The sequence below is a fragment of the Microtus pennsylvanicus genome, chromosome 1 (genome assembly GCF_037038515.1).
Source record: "Microtus pennsylvanicus isolate mMicPen1 chromosome 1, mMicPen1.hap1, whole genome shotgun sequence".
In the NCBI taxonomy this organism is placed as follows: domain Eukaryota; kingdom Metazoa; phylum Chordata; class Mammalia; order Rodentia; family Cricetidae; genus Microtus; species Microtus pennsylvanicus.
The window spans coordinates 166,438,077-166,463,490 of record NC_134579.1 but is presented as its reverse complement, the minus strand read 5'-3'; the positions used below and the strand labels follow the sequence as shown (position 1 = coordinate 166,463,490).

At 43.0% G+C, this 25,414-nt stretch overlaps 1 protein-coding gene across 1 annotated transcript in view; it reads left to right on the top strand.

The window, feature by feature from the left end:
- Positions 1-25,414, top strand: part of Ak9 (adenylate kinase 9) — a 117,814-nt gene that overhangs the window by 28,993 nt on the left and 63,407 nt on the right. The window contains exons 9-18 of the mRNA XM_075944961.1: positions 1,710-1,784; positions 2,953-3,051; positions 7,268-7,407; positions 7,487-7,667; positions 12,204-12,348; positions 17,244-17,354; positions 17,442-17,540; positions 22,284-22,432; positions 22,765-22,921; positions 23,717-23,831. Coding sequence (XP_075801076.1) covers positions 1,710-1,784; positions 2,953-3,051; positions 7,268-7,407; positions 7,487-7,667; positions 12,204-12,348; positions 17,244-17,354; positions 17,442-17,540; positions 22,284-22,432; positions 22,765-22,921; positions 23,717-23,831 — 1,271 coding nt within the window. The remainder of the gene's footprint in view (positions 1-1,709; positions 1,785-2,952; positions 3,052-7,267; positions 7,408-7,486; positions 7,668-12,203; positions 12,349-17,243; positions 17,355-17,441; positions 17,541-22,283; positions 22,433-22,764; positions 22,922-23,716; positions 23,832-25,414) is intronic.

Below are 25,414 nucleotides of genomic sequence, written 5' to 3'. Positions count from 1 at the left end.
TTTGTCAGGCTGCAAAAGCTAAAATAGAGAGTGATGGCGGGAACGAATGAACATTCCCTTTCTGTGATGAGGGAATGAATGGACTTTCTCTTTCTGTGATGTCAAGAACAAATGGACTTTCTCTTTCTGTGATGGGGGAACGAATGGACTTTCTCTTTCTGTGATGGGGGAACGAATGGACTTTCTCTTTCTGTGATGGGGGAACGAATGGACTTTTTCTTTCTGTGATGGGGGAACAAATGGACTTTCTCTTTCTGTAATGGCGGGAGCGAATGGACTTTCCCTTTCTATAATGGGGGAATGAATGGACTTTCTCTTTCTGTGATGTCAAGAATGAATGGACATTGTCTTTCTGTGATGTCAAGAATGAATGGACGTTCTCTTTCTGTGATGTCAAGAATGAATGGACATTGTCTTTCTGTGATGTCAAGAATGAATGGACGTTTTCTTTCTGTGATGTCAAGAACGAATGGACATTCTCTTTCTGTGATGCAGGGAACGAATGGGACATTCTCTTTCTGTGCTTGTGAGACTTTTGAATTATACAGTCTTTCAGAAAACCAATAAACAATGCCAGCTAACATTAAATTCTTTTAGAAACCTCTCCTTTTTCAGTGTCTGAGGCTATAGTGAAAAGACACTTAGCAGGTGGTGTTCAGCACGTGTATGTGTGTAGTATTTATGTCAATGAGGAGGGCACGGAATAAAAAGGATGAAGAGTATGGTTGTTGTAAGTCCAATTACTTTGATAATATGTTTTTAATTTTAAAAGTAAGCAAGCTATTATAATCTACTTAATGTGGAATAGCAGAGGAGTGTTGAGTGAGAGCGGTAGCCATGCTATGGAATCCTGTACAACCATGAAGACGTGATGTGGGCACAATCTTGTAAATATATAGGGGAGTATTAGTTATAATGTTTAGTGGGAAAGTAGGCTCCAGAGTTTCATATACATTGCGATCTCAAATATGCAGAAAATATTTTTCACAGATTAAAAGAAGGATGGGAATTAGTAATAGCAATAGTTTCCTTTCAGTGCCTACATTAAAGATGTTTTTCTGGTCGGGCAGTGGTGGCGCACACCTTTAATGCCAGCACTCGGGAGGCAGAGGCAGGTGGATCTCTGTGAGTTTGAGGCCAGCCTGGTCTACAAGAGCTAGTTCCAGGATAGGTTTGAAAACAACAACAACAAAAGATGTTTTTCTTTGTAATCTTCTGTTCTATTTAAAAACGTGTGCTCTACAATAATAAAAGGTGCAGCATGCTGCTTAGATGATCCATTATCTAGATGAAGGAAGTACATGATTTAAAGTTAATCAGCTTTCTCTGTGGCATCAAAAATAGCTAAGCTGCAGTTATACGCTGCAAAATGCCCCCAAAACCTTTTGTGTTGGGAAAGACTTTTAAACTTTGGGAAGCAGAAAATGAGGGGGGAGGACAGTAGCAGGGGCTGGGGGTGTAGCTCAGTGGTCGAACAGTCGTCTAGTCTGCAGATCCTCAGCACCTAAGCAAAATTCATGCTAAAAACAGAGCAAGGTAGCTCTGTGCTTGCAAAAGATCTGTTTAGTGCTGAAAATGACATGCTTTATAACCAGCACAAAGTGAACTAATTAGCTCTTAAGATTTCCTATTTGCTATTAAGATTTTCATCTGGCATTCAGCTTCCCTCATGATCCTGAGTTATCAGGTTTCTGTTTGGTTTTCTCCAGGAGCTAATGGCTGAGCACAATCCCCAGTATCTCATTGAGCTGGATGGGAATAAGTCCCCCGAGGAGCACTTCATGGTGAGTGCGGGTGGGGGGGGGGAGCTCTCAGCACAGGTGTCTTGCAGTCGGACGATTCCCAAATCTTCCAGAACTGTACTTGTTTTGTTCTAAACTCTACTGAGAGTTTAGAACCATTAATCTTTTCGTCTTGACACTTTAAAATGCCATGTTGCATTTATTCATCTGTTCATGTTTAAGGCAAAACTATATTTGAATTTAAAATTTCTCTGTGACCACAATGTCTTCTCCAGGAAGAGAAAAAGCAAATGGCAGATGGAAGTGGGGGATGGGAGACTGAACATCAGTAGTCATTAAGGGTGTGCAACTGAACACCGAGATGGATGCCACTTCATGCACACTATGATGGCCAGAGATTTTTGTTATGAGATTCTAGGTCTAATACCTAGCACTATGGATTAATGAATAACACAGAACACAATAACTGTTTTCTAAATCTCCTAAGTTTCTGGCATAATGATGAGCTCTAGGAATGCATATGGGAAGGAAGTTGATGAATCCATGAACGACTCCCATTATATAGGATCCAGTATATTGAGGAAAATCCATATACAAGTGGTAGTTTGTGTTATAGTTAGAGACATATCATTCTAGATAAGATAAGGTCATAGTTAACTAGAATGTCCTAGTCCAATAAGGACAGCCTCAGTCAGAGAGGCAGAAGGTAACAGTGTGGCAACAGAGGGAGAGGGTAGAGACCGGAGTCATGCATACAGAAGACAAGAAACACCAAAGAGCTGGGGCTGGGGCTGGGGCTGGGGCTGGGGCTGGGGCTGGGGCTGGGGCTGGGGCTGGGGCTGGGGCTGGGGCTCGGTAGGTTCCGAGCATGTCTAGCATGGGTGAAGACCCAGCTTCCATCTCCTGCACTGCACAAAGCAGACATTATGGCATGTGCTGTAGCCCCAGCATGTGGGAGGCAGAGACAGGCAGTTCAGAATTACAAAGACATCCTCAACCACATGTCAAATTCAAGCACAGCCTGAGATACATAAAATGTTGACTCAAAAGAGAAAAATATTTTATAAAATTTTTTAATAATATCAAAGATCACTAGCAATGCATAGAAACTAGGAAAGGGATGTATGAACTTGTCTTGGCTGGACCCCAACAGATGTCATCCCAGTGTGTGGCTTGCGACAATATTCAAATATCTGTTCTCTATATTTAGACAGTCATAGAACGGCTGAAATACCTGAATCTAAAGAGAGCCGCCATTATCACCAAGCTGCAGAGTACAGAAGAAGAAATGAATGACACAATAGACACGGTGAGCTCAACTGGCCGGGTTAGAAACACGCCTGTTCTGTGTTATCTGTGTCCTTAGCCCGTACCTCTCCGATTAGAAACACGCCTGTTCTGTGTTATCTGTGTCCTTAGCCCGTACCTCTCTGATTAGAAACACGCCTGTTCTGTGTTATCTGTGTCCTTAGCCCGTACCTCTCCGATTAGAGACACGCCTGTTCTGTGTTGTCTGTGTCCTTAGCCCGTACCTCTCCGATTTAGAAACACGCCTGTTCTGTGTTATCTGTGTCCTTAGCCCGTACCTCTCCGATTTAGAAACACGCCTGTTCTGTGTTATCTGTGTCCTTAGCCCGTACCTCTCCGATTAGAAACACGCCTGTTCTGTGTTATCTGTGTCCTTAGCCCGTACCTCTCCGATTTAGACACACGCCTGTTCTGTGTTATCTGTGTCCTTAGCCCGTACCTCTCTGATTTAGAAACACGCCTGTTCTGTGTTATCTGTGTCCTTAGCCCGTACCTCTCCGATTAGAAACACGCCTGTTCTGTGTTATCTGTGTCCTTAGCCCATACCTCTCCGATTTAGACACACGCCTGTTCTGTGTTATCTGTGTCCTTAGCCCGTACCTCTCCGATTAGAAACACGCCTGTTCTGTGTTATCTGTGTCCTTAGCCCGTACCTCTCCGATTAGAAACACGCCTGTTCTGTGTTATCTGTGTCCTTAGCCCGTACCTCTCCGATTGGAGACACGCCTGTTCTGTGTTGTCTGTGTCCTTAGCCCGTACCTCTCCGATTTAGAAACACGCCTGTTCTGTGTTATCTGTGTCCTTAGCCCGTACCTCTCCGATTTAGAAACACGCCTGTTCTGTGTTGTCTGTGTCCTTAGCCCGTACCTCTCCGATTTAGAAACATGCCTGTTCTGTGTTATCTGTGTCCTTAGCCCGTACCTCTCCGATTTAGAAACACGCCTGTTCTGTGTTATCTGTGTCCTTAGCCCGTACCTCTCTGATTTAGAAACACGCCTGTTCTGTGTTATCTGTGTCCTTAGCCCGTACCTCTCCGATTTAGACACACGCCTGTTCTGTGTTATCTGTGTCCTTAGCCCGTACCTCTCCGATTAGAAACACGCCTGTTCTGTGTTATCTGTGTCCTTAGCCCGTACCTCTCCGATTAGACACACGCCTGTTCTGTGTTATCTGTGTCCTTAGCCCGTACCTCTCCGATTTAGACACACGCCTGTTCTGTGTTATCTGTGTCCTTAGCCCGTACCTCTCCGATTAGACACACGCCTGTTCTGTGTTATCTGTGTCCTTAGCCCGTACCTCTCCGATTAGAAACACGCCTGTTCTGTGTTATCTGTGTCCTTAGCCCGTACCTCTCCGATTTAGAAACACGCCTGTTCTGTGTTATCTGTGTCCTTAGCCCGTACCTCTCCGATTTAGACACACGCCTGTTCTGTGTTATCTGTGTCCTTAGCCCGTACCTCTCCGATTTAGACACACGCCTGTTCTGTGTTATCTGTGTCCTTAGCCCGTACCTCTCCGATTTAGACACACGCCTGTTCTGTGTTATCTGTGTCCTTAGCCCGTACCTCTCCGATTTAGAAACACGCCTGTTCTGTGTTATCTGTGTCCTTAGCCCGTACCTCTCCGATTTAGAAACACGCCTGTTCTGTGTTATCTGTGTCCTTAGCCCGTACCTCTCCGATTTAGAAACACGCCTGTTTTGTGTTATCTGTGTCCTTAGCCCGTATCTCTCCGATTTAGAAACATGCCTGTTCTGTGTTATCTGTGTCCTTAGCCCGTACCTCTTAAAATCTTAAGGTCTAAGAGGATAGCTCTCCATAAAGATATCTTCTTCCAGGGAGAAACTATGATCTCAACACAGTACTCCTTTGTTTTGTTTTGTTTCGAGACGGGGTTTCTCTGTAGCTTTGGAGCCTGTTCTGGAACTCGCTCTGTAATCCATACTGGCTTTGGACATGAACTTGAGAACATAAAATGGAGCCAGAGAAATAACTCAGTGGTCAAGAGCAATAGCTGCTCCTCCAGGTGACCTGATCTCAATGCCTAGCACCCACAGGGGGTTAGCAGCCATTCGTAGCTCCAACTCTGGCGTCTTTAGGCACCTGTGCTCGCATACACAAACCCATATGTGTGCACACACGCCTACACATCTTTAAAATTAAAATATGTCCGGTATTACTGATGGTGGGGAACTGGCAATCCAAAGCCTAGTGATATCCCGTCTCACATGAAGAAGAACATTACATAACGTGTTAGCGAGCGTGGGAGATCATAGAACTCTTAGGCATTGTTCATTGGGATATTGAAGGAGCTCAGATTAGGGTTCAAAGGGGTCAATGAGAATTAACAGGAACTAAGGAGTTTATTACAAGAATTATTAGTGCCATAGACAGACAGACAGACAGACAGAGAACGGTATAGTCGGGACTCTGAGGGAAGTGCAGGCTCCATTGCCAGAGATAGCATGGTGGGCTCTGGAGAGAGTAAACCAGGGCTTAGGGGCAAAAGCAGGAAGGAGTCTCTTCTTAGATCTTCCTGAGAATGGGGGAGGTCTCAGAGTGCCCGCTGATAGCCGGGCTCTCGATTCCTAGGAAGGAGGCAGGGAAAAGGTGCAGAGAGCTGGATGTGCGACCAAATATCCCTTTGACATAAACTCAGTTCCAAGTGGGAGACCCTGGTACCTGGAAGTCTATTAGGTGGAGAGGTAAAGCCAACATCTCGGTGGGGTGCCTGCGGGACTGTGCAGGGGGAGACAGCTGCGGGTGCCGGGCCTGAGCAGGAGGTGCACTCTAGCGCAGTCTTATGTAGTACTACAGATACAAAATGGTCCCCTGCTTCTTAAAACAGCTGAGTGGTTCCTCAGAAAAGGATCCAGTAATTTACTCTTAGACATTTCCTCCGAGCAGGAATGCAGAGTCAGGAAAGTTATTGTCAAATCGCCGGAAGGTGGAACCCTGCAGCATCCATCAGTGAGGGAGTGGTTGAGAAAAGATCTATGCACACAGAGTGGAATATTGTCTGGCCCTGAAAAGCTTCGAGCCAAGTGTGATGGTGCATGTCTGTAATCCCAGCACTTGGGAGGCAGAGGCAAGCAGAAGTCTGTAAAGTAAAGGCCAGCCTGGTCTCAAGAGCAAGTTCAGCCAGGGCTATGTAGTGAGACAGTCTTAAAACAAAGAGTTTGAGACCAGCATGGTCTATGGAATGAGTTCCAAGACAGCCAGGGCTGCACAGAGAAATCTTGTCTTGAAAAAACAACAAATAACAACAACAAAAACAAAATCCAGAAGCAGAAACAAAACAATCAACCAAACAACAACAGAAAACAGCTTAGACCAGGATTCATTCATTAACTATAGAGTCTGGCACATCTTAAAAGTTGCTCAGTTGGGTATTTTCAGATACTGATTAGATGTAGATCTGTAGATGACATTTATTACCACATGAGAGAAAATTGTAGTGTGAGCTGTAGGCTGCGTTCCTGCCGCCCGGCTCCTAGCCGCCAGCTAGCTTATGCTCTGAAATAATTACACGGAAACTGTATTCATTTAAACACTGCTTGGCCCATTTCTATTAATATGTGTAGCACCACGAGGTGGTGACTTACTAGGAAGATTCTAGCCTACGTCCATCTTGGATCGGAGCTCCATCGTGACTGCTCTGGAGAGGGGAGGCATGGCATCTGAGCTCACTTCCCTTCTTCCCAGCATTCTGTTCTGTTTACTCCACCCACCTATGTTCTAACCTATCAGGCCAAGCAGTTTCTTTATTACTTAACCAATGAAACCAACAGATTGACATATGGCATTCCCACATCAGAAAATTATCTGTAAAATTCAAATAAGATTTTCTTAATGAAATGACAACTGAATGGGAGAGATAGCTAAAGTGATTAAGGCATTTATCACCAGACCTGGTAACCTGAGTTCAAACTCTGAAACCCGCGTGGTGGAAGGAGAGAACTGATAGCACTTTGTTCCCTAAGAGCATGCGCGTGCACGCGCGCGCACACACACACACACACACACACACACACAGATTTAAAAGAATTTAAAGCTAATCTTATTAAATAAACTTGAATGAGTACAGAAACTAGAGCCAACATGTGTATTCTAAATTGTGCTTTAGTTAAGTACTAGCAAACAAATAGGAACTGTCCTGTCCTGCTGCTGTCAGCAGAGCCAAGGCTCACGTTCTGAGGTAGCATCTGTGCTTCGCAGGAAGATCTGTTCCGTACACTCTCATCATATAAACTCATCGCGCCACGGTACAGATGGTGCCGCAGCAAGTGGGGGCGTTCTTGTCCAATGGCCTTGAAGGATGGGAACATTTGTTCGGGATCAGCCGATTATTCTGTGAGGTTAGTAAGCTTTCAAGAGCCTACATTTTAAACCTGCCCACGATGCTTTCTGTCGTTTACTCTTACGGCGTATTTTAAGTTTTCTAGGTAAAATGTACTGCCTTTCTTCTGAAGAAACACTAAGATCATTTTCGCTGAACCCCCGTCCTTGCCTTCTACCACCTATGCCCATCCCGCCATGTAAAATCTTTATACTTGGGCCTGGCAGCTCAGGGAAAACAACGCTGTGCAACCTGATTGCAGAATACTTCAAAGGCAAGGTAACTATTTGTCTAGCCATTGTTTTAACTGTAGAGTTTTTGTTGAAGCTGATACTTGTGCTGGGGTTGCTGTAGCAAAGGCATATTCCCACTGTCATGGCCTCTTCTATCTGCAATCCTGCCATGCTTCCGACAGCCCCATATCTCAGCCCCCATATCCTGGGTCATCTCCCCCTGGGTCCGTCCCACTGCCCTCTGCCCCCAGTTTCAGGCCTATCTATATATTCATTCTTGTTGATTCCGGTACCTGCAAATACTGTTCTCACAGCATCCTAGCCTGTCGGCTCCGTTCCCTCTCCTCTCCCGTGATCTTGTCTCTACTCTAAAATGTAAGGAAATTACACTTAGCCTAGCAGTAAGGCAGCTAAAGGCAGGCGGGTTCGGAATATAACTAAAGGTAAAGGCAAAAGATTTAATAAGGGTTGGAACCTAGAGAAGATCAGTGTGTGGAGAGCGCTCCCTGTGACACCAAGCTTAGCAGAGTGGCGGGGTGGGCAGGGAAATCAGGTGAGTTCTGAGAGCGTTCAACACGCAGCTGAGGGAAGGACAACGTTGTCTACTTGTTCTTAACTTTTTTATTATGAAGTATGAAAAATGAACAGAAAATAGAAACTAATAGAATTTTCATAAAAATAAATCCCCATATTACTGACCACTCAGAGTAAATACAGAATATTCTCAGTGACCACAAGCATTCTTCATGTTTCTTCCATGTTCAAGCCTCCACACACCCCACACGTCCCCTCGAGGTAACTACAAGTAGCTAACTTCCACCCTCTTGTAGTTTTATGATGGAAGCATATATCCAGTGCCTTAGCTTAGTTTTGTGTGGTTTTTTTTTGAACTTTATGAACCTACTTTATATCCTCTATGCCTGGCCTTCAGCGAACACTATGACTGTAAAAGTCACCCACGTCACTACTTGTAGCTAGAGTTCATTCATTTTGTTCTTGTTTTATTCTGTTGATTGAATATAGTTTGGAAACAATTGAATATTTGGAAAGAAAACTTGGGCTTATTTCAGATTAATGTGTTATGAGTAATTCTCATAAACATTCTTGTATGAGTCTCTTGCACACACATGCATAGCCATGCTTTGGAAATCTGTCTAACAGGACTGTTGCTGGAACTTGAAACTATGCGTGTATGGTCTTTCAGTGTGTATAGACAATCCCAAACCAGCTCTGCTAACTTACATACCCGTGAGCTGACTGTAAGGCCTGTTATTCCATCCCTACAACACTTGTTTGGGGGGATCTTCCTAATTTTAACCACTCGAGAGTGTCTGGTGATATCTCATTTACCTAATACTTCGGAAAGGTGGATATTTTCATGTTTATTGGCCATGCACACATTGGCTTTTAAAGTGGGTTCCACCTATCTTGCCCATTTTAATGTACTTCTTATATTTTAGTAGTTTCTCGGGGTTCATGTTTGTGTATCCTTTTGTTGTATAAACAGTATGCATATTTCTGTCATTTTGTAGTGACTATTTCACTTTTTAGTGGCATATGTCCCCTTTTCATTTCCAGTTTTATTACTTTGACTCCTCCATCTTTCCTTTTCTTCCTCAGGCTAAGAGTTTTTTGACCTTGTTTATTTTTACAAAGAACCAAAATTTTATTTCATTGCTTCTTTATATTTTTCTTGTCGTCTCCATTTCATTTACCTGTTCCCTAGCCTTTGTTAGTACTTTTGGGATTGGCTTGGCAGTTTCCTGAAGTTGTGAGGTGCATCGTTATTTATTTAAGAGTGATCTGATTTTTTTTTATCTAAGCACTCACAGCTATAAGCTTCCCTCTTAGCCTTTGCTGTGTCCCCCCAAAGTACTAACTAATAAGTTGTGTTTTCATTTACATTTATATTCTAGGAATATTTTTAATTTCCTCCCATCTTTCTTCAGTGACCCTGACCATTCAAGAGTATATTGTCTCAGGAGCTAGAGAGAGAGCTCTGTAGTTAAGAGTGCTTTCTGACCTTCTAGAGAATCAAGTTCAGTTGCCAGCATCGCATCAGGTGCCTCAGGATTGCCTGTGATTCCAGCTCTAGGGGATCAAGACCTTCTCTTGATCTTCATGGTCACTCACGTATATGTGTCATACCCAGAGACACACACATACATACACATAAATGAAAAATTCTAAATAAAAATTTAAAGGGTACTGTCCAGTCTCCAAGTGTTTGGATACTTTTTGTGGTTTCTCTTGTTATTAGTTTCCAAGAAATTATTTAAACTCTTTTGTATTTGTTAAGACAGCTTTTGTGGAATAGTCTTTAACGTCTGTTAAAGCCATCTAGTCTACAGTGCAGATTAATTTTCAAGTCTCTTTGTTGACGTTTAGTCTGGATGACGGGTCAACTGAAGAGAGTAACGTGTAGAAGTCACCCACTAGTATTGCATCAGGACCCCCCATCTTTTTATGGAAGTTGGAGCCACCGAATTTGATTTATATATTTCCTATGTTGTGTCTTCTTGGTGTACTGCTCCATTTATTAATACATATTGACCACCCCTATTCTTTATGGATAGTTTTGAACTACTTTTATCAGAACAGCTGCGCCAAGTGTTTTGGTTCCCGCCTGCTTGGTAGCTCGGCTTCCTGACTTTTGCTCTCAGCTATGAGTGTCTTCGCTGGTGAGGTGGGTTGTTTTTGTTTGCTTGTTTTGTTTTTGTTTTGTCTTTTAGACAAGAGATGGTTTAAGTCAATTGGTTGCACTGGGATCCAGGCTTCTAGAATTAGGACATTTGAAATGTTTCTTGGTGTGGATATCTGGTCTCCTCTTTTTTGGGTGGTGTTCTGCTCTGTGGTTGCTGTTGCCCCTTCTAGATCCCAGCCAATAGAATGGCTGTGGGGTTCTTGATTCCCAGCCAAACACAGTGGCTGTGGGGTCTGTGGAAGAGAACTGAGTCACAAAGGAGTGGGGACGGGCTAGAAGGAACGCCTGGACAGGTCGGGGTCCCTGGCAGAGAGCCAAGTCACAAAGAAATAGGAATGGGCTAGAAGAAAAAGCCTGGAACCATCCACCACAGAAAACCAGGGGTACCCTGGGTCCTCACTAAGAAGCTGTCTCATTTTTCTCCCCCATGTTGATGTTAAAATGTCATATTTTCTTGACCTCATCCTCCATTCCAAATATTCCATGTCTTACTGTTCTAGACTATTAGATATATTTTTGACATGTTTATTCATTTTTACACTCGATCATAGCCAAAAGGCTGAGAAGCGATTGTTGGTTCATTTTTTAAAGTAAGATTCACTCAGTTTTCATTCCCAACGTTTCCTTTTTTCTTCAGAGGCTCAGGTTCTGCTGAATTTCTCCTCTTTGCCCCTGGCCTTTCCATCCTCCGCTCTGATGTCCTCGGTCACATAAGGACTTTCTCATCTATGCCATCTGCTGTCCTTTCCAGTCCTCAGACTGATTTTCTTACCTCAATATTCTGATTGTCTGTACATTCTCTTAGGTGGCTGGCCATTCCTATAAACTTTTAAGTCTTGACAAAGTATTTTACTCATCTCAGTACTTTTGAACTCGGTATCTGGGTCCTTTAAAGGAGGTATGCTACATAAGGTACAAAAGACATATCATATTAATATCATCAGTCGATTTTAAAGATTATTATTACATGAAGCAAAAGGGGAGTAGTTGAAAAGAGGGAGGGGTCAGAAGAGTGGGAGGGGACAGTAAAGAGTGATAGCCAAATATATAAGCCAAATACACATATATGCATATATATGCAACCTGAATATATAAATAATTTATATTTATTTATATTTTATACAAAAATATGACTGGTTCCTATGAATTACCTTAAAATTTGTGAAATTGGGGCTGGAGAGATGGCTCTGTGGTTAAGAGCACTGGCTGCTCTTCCAGAAAATCCAGGTTCAGTTCCCAGCACCCACCATGGAGTACACAGGCATACATGAAGATAAAACACTTACACGTATAAGAACAAAATAAGGAGACCCTCGTGGCTCAGAGCACTTACTGCCTGTGCAGAGGACCCATGTTTGATTCCCAGCACCCACGTTCCCGGCTTGGTGGTGTCCAAGCATCCATAACTCCAGTTTTCAGGGATAAAACATACACATAGTACATATATATGTGCATGTAGTCAAAATACTCAATACACATGAAAATAAATACTTTTTTAAAAAAAAATCAAGACTAGGTGGCTGGAAAGATGGTTCAGTGAAGAACACTTGCTCTTCCAGAGGATCCAAATTCAGTTCCCAGCACCCACATCCCTTGTAACTCCAGCTCTGGGGACCCGAGCCCTCTCGCCTCTGCAGGCATCTCTACACATGTGCCCACACCCACATGCATATATGTAGTTAAAAATGATGAAAATACATTTTTAAAAATACAGATTTTTTAAATCAGTGAATTTGATACATAATTTCAAAGATGCTATCTATTTTTGGAAAACATATAAATAGATAGATAGACAGACAAATAGACAGACAGATGGGAAATGTGTTTTATATTCACAGGACCTTGAGCGTACGCTAACTTTATTGACTATTTCCACAGGTAGTTGACTACGCTAAGCTTGTTCAGCCACGTTTTGACGACGCCCGTAAAAAGCTGATTAAGGACACCATAATGGAGGCCACCACCACGGCTATCAAAGCCGTGAGAGAGAAGCTGCTTATGGAACAGCGAGTTAGGAAGCAAGGTGGATCTGTGCGTCTCGGTGGACGGCCAAGCTTGGCTGGTGGGGGTGGGGCCGCCAGTTTACCCATCTCAGTGTCCTTGCCATCCGCACTTTCGTCTCGGTGGACGGCCAAGCTTGGCTGGTGGGGATGGGGCCGCCAGTGTACCCATCTCCGTGTCCTTGCCATCCGCACTGTCGTCTCGGTGGACGGCCAAGCTTGGCTGGTGGGGGTGGGGCCGCCAGTGTATCCGTCTCAGTGCCCTTGCCATCCGCACTTTCGTCTCTCAGTGAATGGCTGAAGGAATGAGAAGAAACGGATTCGCAACCCAGAGCGTTAATTTCTACTGCGCAGAGGCTGGGCAGTGCTTGTGACTTCATCCTCTCTGGCAGTTAAAACAACCCTCACCCGACCCCTATCGTGTCTGCTGTTTAACACCATACGCCAGCCTTGATATTGCTAAATCTTTCTATTTGGAAAACACTAAGTTCAGTGACATGGTAAACACAACTCTCCAATTGTACAGGTGACAGTTAAATGGCTCTAAAGCTAACACAGAAACTGCACACACAACACTTGACCCCCCCTTCCCTTTCCAAAGCCCAGCTCCTGACCAGGTCACTCACTGCTGATTGTGATATTTTAGGGTAAACACAAAAGTGACCTTTACTTGATTGTTTTTCTTTAGGAAAATGAGAGTTCTAATTTCATGACTATTTTTGTAATTGATAGAGGGGTTTGGTAGAACTGAGATCTCTAATTGTCTGCTTTTCTTACATACACATATGTGTACACATACACATACATATACATCCATATATCCATCTGGCCTGGAACTACGTAGTCCAGGCTAATCTTATGTTTAAATCTTCAGTTCTCCTCTGCCGTCTGTTGAGTGCTGGGATCACAAGTGTGAGCCGTCATGCCTGTTGTAACAGAATAGCCTTGATTCCGTCCTACCTACACACTGTGTGGTATCTGCACATTTAAAGATCTGGATCCAAATTTTGAGATCAGCTCCAACAATTTTATAGACTAGATTCGGTTGCCGCTGTTCAGTTTCCTAGAGCCTCGGGCAGCACAATTTTACATCACAAGACTTTTGCTTTCACTTCTGATATGCTTTTTCTGTTGAAACATATATTATTACAAAAATGATGATACCTAGTGTATTTTGAGCACTTACTACACAATAAAGTTGTGCTAGTTCCCTTGCATTTAAGACCTATATAATCTTCATAAATCTTTTACCTTAATTTCAGTGGATAAGGAAACTTAGCTTTAAAAAAAGGCTGTGGAAGTTGCCCACGGATGAGAGCCAGCGAATCCCTAAGATTCACTTCACTGTGAAGTCTGGGGCTGGAATTGCAGGGGGCTGCAAGCCGTCTGACGCGGGTGCTGGAAAACCAAACTCATGTAATAGAAGGGCTTCAAGTGCTCTTAGCCCTTGAGTGACCACTCCACTCCGCTAAGTATAATTTAAAGATCTCAAGTGTTTCTCCTTGAGAATGATTTTATCTTGTCAGCATCTAGCAAGACAACCTTAATGATTTGCATGCTTTGACCTGTTCATTTGGTCAAAAACACTGTACTCCAACATCAAGTTATTTTTTAATTTCTAATATACATCTTACTTAGTCGTGGTATATTAAAACTATTTAAAATTTTGTTTATTGATACTCTTTTCTCAACATCCAGAGTGTAACTAGTTTATAGCAATCTTTTTTGGTTTTATGGAAGATTTTGTTATGAAACGTATTATGGCATATTTCATTTTTGTGGTTTATTTGTTTGGCTTTCCGTATAAACTTGGAGGTTTTCTGGCATTTCTTGTTTTGAAGTCACTCAATAAGAAATTAACCTCTTTTTCCTGGTGCTGTTGGATTTTCACTAAACAAGGACTTTTTTTATTGATTTTATTGAGCTTTCCATTTTTCTCTGCTCTCCTCCCTTTCCTCTCCTCCTCCCCTTCAACCCTCTCCCATGGTCCCTCTGCTTCCTATTTACTCAGGAGATCTTGTCTTTTTCTACTTCCCATGTACATTAGATCTATGTATGTCTTTCTTAGGGTCCACATTGATGTCTAGGTTCTCTGGGATTGTGATTTGTAGGCTGGTTTTCTTTGCTTTATGTTTAAAAACCACTTATGAGTGAGCACATATGATAATGTGAGTCTGGGTTACCTCACTCAATATAATGTTTTCTAGATCCATCAATTTGCCTGCAAATTTTAAGATGTCGTTATTTTTTTTGCTGTGTAGTACTCCATTGTGTAAATGTACCACATTTTCCTTATCCATTCTTCAGTCAAGGGCATTTAAGTTGTTTCCAGTTTCTGGCTATGACTAACAATGCTGCTATGAACATAGTTGAGCACATATCCTTGTGGTATGATTGAGCATCCTTTGGATATATACCCAAAAGTGGTATTATTGGATCTTGAGGAAGGTTGTTTCCTAACTTTCTGAGAAATCACCATACTGATATCCAAAGGGGTTGTACCAGCTTGCACTCCTACCAACAATGCAGAAGTGTTCCCTTTACCCCACAACTTCTCGAGCATAAGTTGTCATCTGTTTTTTTTTTTTTAATCTTGGCCATTCTTACAGGTTTAAGATGGAATCTCAGGGTTGTTTTGATTTGCATTTCTCTGATGACCAAGAATGTTGAGCTTTTCCTTAAGTGTCTTTCAGCCATTTTAGATTTCTCTGTTGAGAGTTCTCTGTTTAGATTTATACTCCATTTTTTTATTGGATTATCTGTTCTTTTGATGGCCAATTTCTTGAGTTCTTTGTATATTTTGGAGATCAGACCTCCATCTGATGTGGGGTTGGTGAAGGTCTTTTCCCATTCTGTAGGCTGTCATTTTGTCTTGTTGACCATGTCCTTTGCTTTACAGAAGCTTTTCAGTTTCAGAAGGTCCCATTTATTAATTGTTTCTCTCAGTATCTGTGCTACTGTGCTACTGGGGTTATATTTAGGAAGTGGTCTCCTGTGCCAATACATTCAAGTGTACTTCCCACTTTCTCTTCCATAAGGTTCAGTGTGGCTGGCTTTAATTTATGTTGAGGTCTTTGATCCATTTGGACTTGATTTTTGTGCTTGGAGGTAGATATGGGTCTATTTTCATTCTTCTACATGTTGATATCCAGTTATGCCAGCACCATTTAAACCATTTAAACAAGAACCTCTTGACTATTTATTGTGTCTTTCTTCTTTCTGGGTAGCCAACAAGCTGGTGAAAGCATCCATCATCCTTCCTAGAACTTTTCAGAAGAGCCCAAACTGACATGGCATGGCACCCTAATGTCCATCTAGATGATTGTCTTAATTAGTTAGGGTTCATTTGCTGTGAAGAGACACCATAACCATGTCTACTCTTATAAAAGAAGCATTCAATTGCGGTGGCTCACTTATAGTTTCAGAGGCTCAGTTAATCATCATCATGGTGGGAGCACGGTGGTGTGCAGGCAGACATGGTGATACCGCAGCTATGCTGGTGTGCAGGCAGACATGGTGATACCGCAGCTATGCTGGTGTGCAGGCAGACATGGTGATATCGTAGCTATGCTGGTGTGCAGGCAGACATGGTGATACCGCAGCTATGCTGGTGTGCAGGCAGACATGGTGATACCGCAGCTATGCTGGTGTATAGGCAGACATGGCGATACCGCAGCTATGCTGGTGTATAGGCAGACATGGTGATATCGCAGCTATGCTGGTGTGCAGGCAGACATGGTGATACCGCAGCTATGCTGGTGTGCCGGCAGACATGGTGATACCGCAGCTATGCTGGTGTGCAGGCAGACATGGTGATACCGCAGCTGAGACTGCTACGTCTTGCAGGAAACAGGAAGTGAACCGACTCACTGGGTAGTATTCTGAGCATAAGAAACCTCAAAGCCACCACACAGTGACACACTTCCTCTAAAAAGCCACACTCACTCCAACAAAGCCACACATCCTAATGTTGTCACTCCCTATGAGATTATGGGGGCCAAATTCATTCAAACTATGATCTACAATGAATTTGTAGGCTTAGTATATAACTTTCAAAATGCAAAAATCCAAATGTAAAGAATACTCATGACCACTTAACAATCGAAGGAGGGAAGTTGTTAGCCCAGAATTCATTAATTTCGTCAACAAACACGGAAGTACTTTCTTTGCATTAAACAAACACTATGAAGATTCCATTCTCTTGGTGCTTACATTTAAGTCAAGAATGGAGAGAAAAAAATAAAAGGAAGGGAGGGAGGAAGGAAAGAATAAATTAGTGGGGGGTGGGATGGGGCCGAGAGTAATGGGAGCAGGGTGCTGTCCAGGGTGCTGTCCCGGGTGCTGTCCAGGGTGCTCTCCAGGGTGCTGTCCTGCTAACTGCTCCAAGCAAAGACTCCCGATTGAAACTTAAACCACAAAGGCAGCCAGCCGGGCGTTTGCTATAGTCTGTGGTCACTCCTTTCACCTGAGATCATGGGAATGAAATACAAGTTCTGGAGCTTTTCATACATTGCCTTTCCTACCCTTTCAAGTCTCACTGACTTCTAAGTCTGGCAATCAAGTTAACCGTAACACTTCCAGTGCAGGAATCTAACCCCACATCCATCCAAGTTAAATTTGTCAAGCCGGAATAGTGCGAGTTTTGTAATCACAGCATTTGTATAATGAGACAGAGGTTAACCACCAGCAGGGAGCAGACTTCCTGTGTCTGCACCTGTGTTTGCACCCAATGCCTGGAATTCAATGATCTTCATTTGACCTAGGAAAATAGGAGACAAGCCAAGTGGCTAACATACCCACAGCCCTTCCACAACAGTCAGAACCGAAACTGCGTCTAACTTCAGCAGTGCATTCTAACCACTCTGCCTGCCTACCTGTCTCCTTCCACTTCCTTTAACACAGCCATTTTTTCTTTCAGAGGAGAGGACCGTGAAGGAACTGCAGTATGCAAAAAAGGAATACGAAGACTTCATGGATGACAAGATGTTTAAAAGCTCTGACGACTTGCAGTCTTTGGTGGGTGACGAAGGTATAAACTCACGGCCTGATACTGTCAGTGATGGGATCCATTGTACTGTGTGTAGATGAGCCAATAAAGTGTCTTCTTTTGCCGCAGCAACTGCTCATGACTCCCAGAAACTCAGCTCCTTAGACAGTGCCGATGAAGACAAAACTAGGTCCGAGAAATCCCTTGCTGCAGACACGGATAAAGATGGTAAGGACATGAGCTCCCGAGAAAATGTCTATGCATCTCAGTCCATTTGTTTTTTATTTGGTCATCATACGGGAGCTCAAAATTAATGCATGCAAAGTTAAAAACTTCAGCAGGAATAAAAGGCAGGCTTCATTTTTGCAGATTCCAACCAAACAGCTGCAGAACAAAATAGATTTATTACAATGAAGGTGAGAGAGAGAAAATGAAAAGTTACATATATGCAGAACCCCAAGAAAGATTGATGTCATACAGTCATTATCAAATGATTATAAATTCCTTCTTGAAAGCTCTATACTAACTTTGATATAGTGTAACCAGTATACCATAAACCCATAATTATAGTTGTGACATTTCATCATTATTGATTTGCTATTTAACCTTTTGACATTGTTCTGTTCATATGTGAAAATTCTGACAGCATATAGAAAGACCTGATACAACATTATGAATTCTGTCTACTACGTCATCACACAATAGCCATAAAGTCAACTGTTCCTCTGCTTTTGGACAATAGTGGATCCTGCAGTTAGGTTTCTTTATTGGAAATTATTTTAGCCCTTATTTTAAAGAATTGCATAATTTTTATGACTAGATCATGGCTTAGCTGTTAAATATTAGTGTGTCTTATTTTATGAATGTGTGTGTGTTTATCAACCATATGCATGCATGAACCCACAGGGATCAGAAGAGGGCACAGAGCCACTGTAACTGGAGTTACAGGCAGTTAGTCACCGTATGGGTGAGGGAACCAAACCCACGTCCTCTGCAAGAGCAGTAAGCACTCTTACCCTCTGAGCCATCTCTCCAGCCCCAAGCTAGTTCTTTATATTATAAATTTGTGTTACTTTTTGGCTCCCATAAACAATATTTTAATGCATTTTAATATAAATTTTAGCTGGATATTTTTATTAGTAGAACTACTATGTCAATGAATATGAAGCTACAGAAAAAAAATGTTTTGCATAAAAGTTATTCCAGATTATCTAGTAATCTACATATATATATATATATATGTCATTGCTTGTTCATTATTTTTTTGCTTTTATTTCTTTTTACATTGGTGATTATTTTTATTTTTCATCATATTTTCCAAATTGTCTCTTCAAAAATATCTTATGCTAGTCTCTTATTTTTCAGGGTTTTTATTTTTCAAAATTGAGTAGTTTGTCTTCTAAATCATCTTGCTATTGATGAATTAATGGAGGCATTTTTCATCATCAACCAATTGTTTTTCTATTATTATTTATGCTTTTACTTTTAGGATTTAAAAAGTTTTGCTCTGGCACTCTGGTTTTATAAGAGTTTTTTTGTTAGGTTAACTTTTTGTTGTTGTTGTTCAATCTTTTTGTATTTGGTTTTAAGGCACAGCAATAATTTGATGAATACACAGTTCATAATGTTTGTTTCCTCCTACTGTTTCAAACATGCCTGCTTTTCCTGGTTTTTATTTTGAACTAGTAAGAATGGACCAGACACTGTTAGAAACTTGTATGTGTCACCCTCTTTACACGCACACACACACACACACACACAAGCACGCATGTGAACGTGTGTACTCCTCACAGTGGGACACCATTTGCCCACGTGTAACCAAGTAGCTGCTGGGAGCCCACCTCTGATGCTGCTGAGCTCCCACAGCACCCTACAGTCCCTCTCCCAGACTGCCCTGCCCCTTTGTGCACCAAGCAGTCCAACTTAGCAGCAGGCACCAGGGCGTCTACCCACAGTGGTTGCTGATGTTGACAGCCTCCCCTTCCTGAAGCCAACTGTGAGGCCAATTGCAAGGCCATGGCCTCTGGACCTCAAGATTGTTGCTCAGAAAAGGTATTTTAATTTTTTTTTAAATTTAGATTCACAGGCAATATATAAAACTAAAATCCTAGCTTTGTTACAGGTTGTTATTTTTAATTTTTTTTCTGTTGACAGGTATGTTTGGCTATTTGAATGTTATGACTCTTATCTGAATTATGCCCATACCAAACTTTTTCAGAATCAAAGCCTGTGTAATTTAGTGCTCAGCACAAGTTCTTAGCAATGTTTTATCCGCAGATAAAGAAGAAAGCAGCGGCACACCCACAACTAACAGGAGGTCCTGAGACCTTCATCGAGTAGAAAAGTAGGCGCTCTGGCAGGTGTGGGAGAGGGCTGAGGTCAACAGGGGATCACGTTGTTGCCCAATGGGGTCAACGGGATTGTGTGCCCAGAGCTTAAACAGATGCAGACTCAGCCCCTGGCACAGGACCACCCTAGCTCTGGGAAATGATGAAGGCCCAAGATGAGGAACTATCCGCTTTCTTGTTTGGATCTCCTCAGAGTTCCACTGTGTCCCATGATGCTGTTGAGGGCCATGTGTGGGCCAGGGGTCCTGATGTAGCCGGGGTCTGAGTTGATATCTGAGGACCATGTCATCACTTAACAACATACAAATGCGGATGGCCTGTGCTGTGTCCTGAAGCCATGTTGGTGGCCATGGGCCATGCTGCCCCCAAAGCCCATTCCATGTGAGTGGCCTGCACTGCTTTCTGAGACCATGGTAGTGTCATGGTCCAAAGTCCTGCTACAGCTGGGGTCTGAGGTGATGTCCTTGGCCTGTGTTGCCAATGAACGTCAAGTGGAGGTCCCTGGCCTACACTACTGCCTGAAGCCATGTTGAAGTTTGTGGGCTGTGTTGCCACCGAGGGGAGCCTGCAATGCCACCTAAGGTCATAGTGATGTCTGGGTCTGTGATGCCACCAAGGGCCATGTCTTGGTTTGTGTTGGCACAAGTTGCACCGAAGGCCGGGCAGATGTCCGGAGGTCTGTGCTGCAGCCTGAAGCCATGTTGATGTTCACTTTGGAGGTCCTTGTCTGGGTCTGTGGCCCTACTCCAGCTGGAAGCCCTGTTTGTGCTCTGTGCTGACGCCAGACACATGGAAGCCCCTGACCCAGGCTCTCAGACAGCAAAGAGCAAATACACTACTCTGACAGTGATATCGATGACTGCAGATGCACAGTTAAAAAAGGGGGACATGGAAGACTCATGTGACAAACCCTACCTTCACCCCAATGTGCCCTAAATAGTAACAACATAAACAGGAAGCCATTGAAGAGAACTCTTAAAAACTGTGATAGAGCATTTGGAAAATGGCTGGTCTCTCTGCTCTGCCGTCCTTGGTACCACACACGGAGGCTAATTCTTACAAAAGCTCGGCCTTAGCTTGGCTTGTTTCTTGCCAGTTTTTCTTAAATTAGCCCCTCTATCTTCTCCCTCTGGGCTTTTTCCTTTTCTTTCTTCTGTACATCTTACTTCCCTTCTTATTCTGTGGCTGGATGTGTGGCAGGATGGCTGGCCCCTGGGGTCCTCTCTCCTTTTCTTGTTCTCTCGTTGCTTTCTCGTTCTCCTTGTTTCTCCTTCTATTTATCCTCTCTGCCTGCCAGCCCCGCCTATCCTTGCTCCTGCCTCGTTATTGGCTGTTCAGCTCTTTATTAGATCATCGGGTGTTTTAGACAGGCAAAGTAACACAGCTTCACGGAGTTAAACAAATGCAGCATAAACAAAAGTCATATACCTTAAAATAGTGTTCCCCAACACCCTCACCCAAACCCATTTACATTTTATTGACTCTCCAAACTGTAAGGAGAGCTAGGAAATTCATGTTTCCATCTGGGCACATGAGTGGCCTTGACAGAAGCATGCTGTCAAGAAAGAGGACAGACGCAAGAGAACCAAGCAGCTTAGCCCTTGGGACATTTTTTAAATTTAACTTCATTGTTGATTCTTCGGGAGTTTCATATCATGCACATCATGCACCCCAATTCTGCTTCTGGTCCCCCCATCACCCCCACAAAAGGAAACAAAATAAGAACAAAACAAAAAATCAAAAACCTCTTTGCTTCTCCTTCTTTCCCCTCTCTCCAACACCTCTTCATTCATCCTAGAGGCACTGGGGGCCTCAGCATGTCATGTAGTAGACCCTTTGTCCTACCAACCTTACTGGCAAACATTCATTGCAAGGAGCCAAGGGTCTAGCTGTGACTTTTTTGCCCCCTTCCTCCAGGGCTCCAGAAAGAGACCACAGTTCTGGACTGTTCTGCCCTGCTTTCAAGGAGCCGTGTCTCTTTCTTCCCTGAGTACATTCTAAGGCAAAGAGGGCAGGAGGGGCAGGAGGTAATTGCCCTTCGAAGGCCTTTGAGCTGAAATCATCGGGGCTCTAGACGGATGCTAACAAACAGGTGGAGCCCGAAAGCAGTAGTTACAAAGCAAGACTGGAAATGCGGAAGGTGTCCAACCAGAAGGAACAGCCAAGCCCCGGCCTCACTGGAGGGGTAGATACACACAGCATTAAGTGGTAAAGACAGGGCAGTCCCCTCAGCCGTGCCAGGAATGAAAGCAAAACTCAAGTCTCTGCCAACTTTTCCCCCAACCAGTTCCAGTTTGCCTGCCCCCTGCTCTCCCCGCCACTGCTCGAGACTCTTGTTGGTAACTGAAGCGCTCATCTTGTGTGATTTCCTCCCTCATTGCTTAATCTTGCCTTCACTTTTGGAGGCTCGGGTCCCTCCATGGCGTCCTTGACATGACCTTCACACTGCTGCACTGGCTTGTGTCTCATCTGGTTTGTGATCGTATGGTTTTACTCTTGTCTTCCAGCAGGTGCATTGGTAACACAAGGAAGACTTTAGGCCACACGTTAGCCGCATGTCTTATCTCAAGTAACATTGTTCATGAGCCTAGGATGGAATTTGTGTCAACTTATTTGACTTTAGTCTCCACAGAAGAGTCCATAGAAGAAGTGAATGAGAACCACCCTGAGGTGCGTTTACTCATAGAGGACACGCTGAAACACGCCAAGGAACTGAACTTTGAGCAGCCCTATGAGAAACACGCTGAGCTACTAGAGGAAATCATCAAAGAGGTAAAGTTTCCCAAACTTTTCATGTCTCTCATTGACTTAGAAACTCAGAATGTCCATTTGGTTTGTGACCAGTTCCAAAGTGTTCTTTTACCCCAGTCTTCAAACTCATGTGCTCTTTTGTTTACGTCATTTCTTCTATGTTTCATAGCTCTTGAGAATTTTCTACATGATTACAATGATTGTAACTGCCCTTCCACTTTTCCCCATATCCCCAGAAGTCAGTCTTCCTTTCTTCTCAGAGTCAGGACCCAGAAGATGCTGGCTGGACTCCTACAAGAAAAACACACCATAAATCTGTGACTTGCCTACTCACAATGGTGCTGTTCTCACAGGTAACAGACGACAACAGGAACAGGTTTCCTGGTGCCCAAAAATATGGAGGATGGATTGTGGACAACTGCCCTGTTATAAGAGATCTGTGGATGGCCTTCATTGACAAAGGAATTGTACCTGATTTGGTTATCTCTTTTACAGATGCAGATAACAATGGTTGGTAAATATTGATCATCTAGACTTAAAGTAAAATGTTTGTTGCTGACATTTATGTTGGTTAAAATAAAGAATGGAGAACTCTCTTTAGACAGAAATACCACCCCGACTACCACCCCAGCCGTGTCCATAGTACCAAATGATGTGTGAAGTGATGTTTCCACCCACTGAGAAGGTGGCCTGGGGTGCCACGCCACAGAACCGTCTAGTAGGTTCTAGCAGGCCTCAGTAGCCAGCGTCCCCTCTCAGTCAGTAGCTGTGACTTGTCAGTCAACACTGGGTACAATCCTGACGCCGAATTTAAATAGTCTACCACTTCACCTTTTAAGAAAATATATTTGAGAGGCGGTGGGGTAAATGTTTGTTCAGTCAACCCTAACAACCTGAGTTCAATTCTTGTGACCCATACGGTAGGAGAAAACCAACTCTCCGCAAGTTGTTCTCTGACTGCCATACATGCGTATGAGTGTACATACAAACACACACACATGTGCGTGCAAACACACACAAATGTAAGAAAAAAATCTTTAAAAAAATATTTGAAATAATAATTCCCAGTGTGAACACAGTTTTTTTTTCATGTTTTCATTATTTATTACATAGTAGCATATGCCTTTCAAAAAAAGATTTAAGACATCCTACTAAACTTTTTAAAGACTTGGAGCTCTGTTTGGATGAGAACTCACAGGGAAATTTGTGTGTGCATAGTCTAAGGTTGTTCTGTAGTTAATTTCCAAAACAGGCCACACTCTATGCAATTTCAAAATAATTTTTTTCTCTTTATCTACATTTCAGGAAAATGTTTTTTAAATAGAATGTATTTAAAGCATAAGCCAGAGATTGATGCTAAGATTTTAGAGAGATTACAAGATGAACTGCAAATCAAGAAAAAGGAAGAGGAGGAAATAAGGTAAGGTTTGTGTAGACCGAAAAACGCTACACACTGAACATGCCCCTGCTCTCAGAGATTTTATCTTTATTTATATGTGTGTGGAAGTTGTGTGTGGGTGCCCACTGAGGGCAGAAGGGTTCACCAGATCCCCTGGAGCTGAAGTTAGAGGTAGCTATGAGCCACCCAACATGAGTGCTGGGAAGCAACCTCAGGTCCTCTATAAGAGCAGCAAGCATTCTTAACCATGGAACCATCTCTCCAACCCCCAGTATAAACCTGCAGGTTTTATAGCCTCTCACAGGTTACACTTATAAAATGTCCCTAACATCAAAAAGATTGTCCATTAACTGCACAAAAATCCCACTGTGTCCAAAATAAACAGGAAGTTCCTGAATATCTACTCAGTGGTAAACAGTTTCATAGCTCATTTCAAGTTTTCTTCATCAGGAGTCTGCGAAAAAAATGAGCCTAGATCTCACACACACACACACACACACACACACACACACACACACACACATCTATCTGTGGTTTAATTTTAAAAACTAGAATCCACACACTGAGACAACAACACAATAGAACATAAATGAAAATATACCACATGGAATAACTAAGGGCAAATCTGTCTTGCCTCCATGGAAGGAAAGAACTGATTATGTACATCTTACAAACGCAGCGTAGGTTTGTTCTCTGCTCTGCGTGAAACGAGGCACTTTTAAAATTGTGAGCAAGGACTTACAGCTAAGGTTCAAGATTGACCTTTAATAAACTGTGTCATTCTCAGACTGAGAAATAAAAGAGTGGAACAGGTCCCTAACTAGTTGTTCTTCCTTACCGAAATGTTCTCTTCCACAGACTGTGTTTGAGCCAGGCAGTGGCAGATGGCTCACATCTTTAATCCCAGTCTGATTCAGGAGGCTGAGGCCTGTTGGTATCCGGGAGTTCTGGTCTAGCCTGTTCTACTTAGCGAGTTCTAGGATCCACATAGTACAGAGACCCTGTCTCAAAAGAAAAGAAACCGAATTGGGGGTGGGGGTGGATATGGCCGGCTGATGACAAGTCCTTGCTGTGGTTCCAGGGGCTCTGAGTTTCGTTCCTGGCACCCTCCCCAGCTACAGGACATCCAACAGCCTCCTTTAGCTTCTGCTGGTGTACACACACACACACACACACACACACACACAGCATGCAAACACACAAACAACATACACACCACTAAATAAAAATAATAGAAAATCTTTGGGAGCGTGGCACAAGGCAGAAGCCATGGCTGAGGGGGCGGTTGTAGCTTTGTTGCTGTTTTTAATCTTTTTTTTTTACTATCTGGAATTTTCTAGTTCTGCAATCAATTTCTACTCATGCTCATGAGCTTCTTAATGCCCAAAACCGGTGCACGCTTCTCAAGAGTTCTATATGCTGATTCTAAAACTCAGCAATAAGCTTTTCACAAAAGCTTATTCTATATTCTAGAGGAAAATAAAACCCGAAAGAGCAGGAGAAAATGCCTCCCAGACGCACTCAGGTTATCTAAACAGAGACAAGCGTAGCAGGGTTAAGGCTTGCATCATACATAGGTCAAACAACTAAAAACATACTGAACT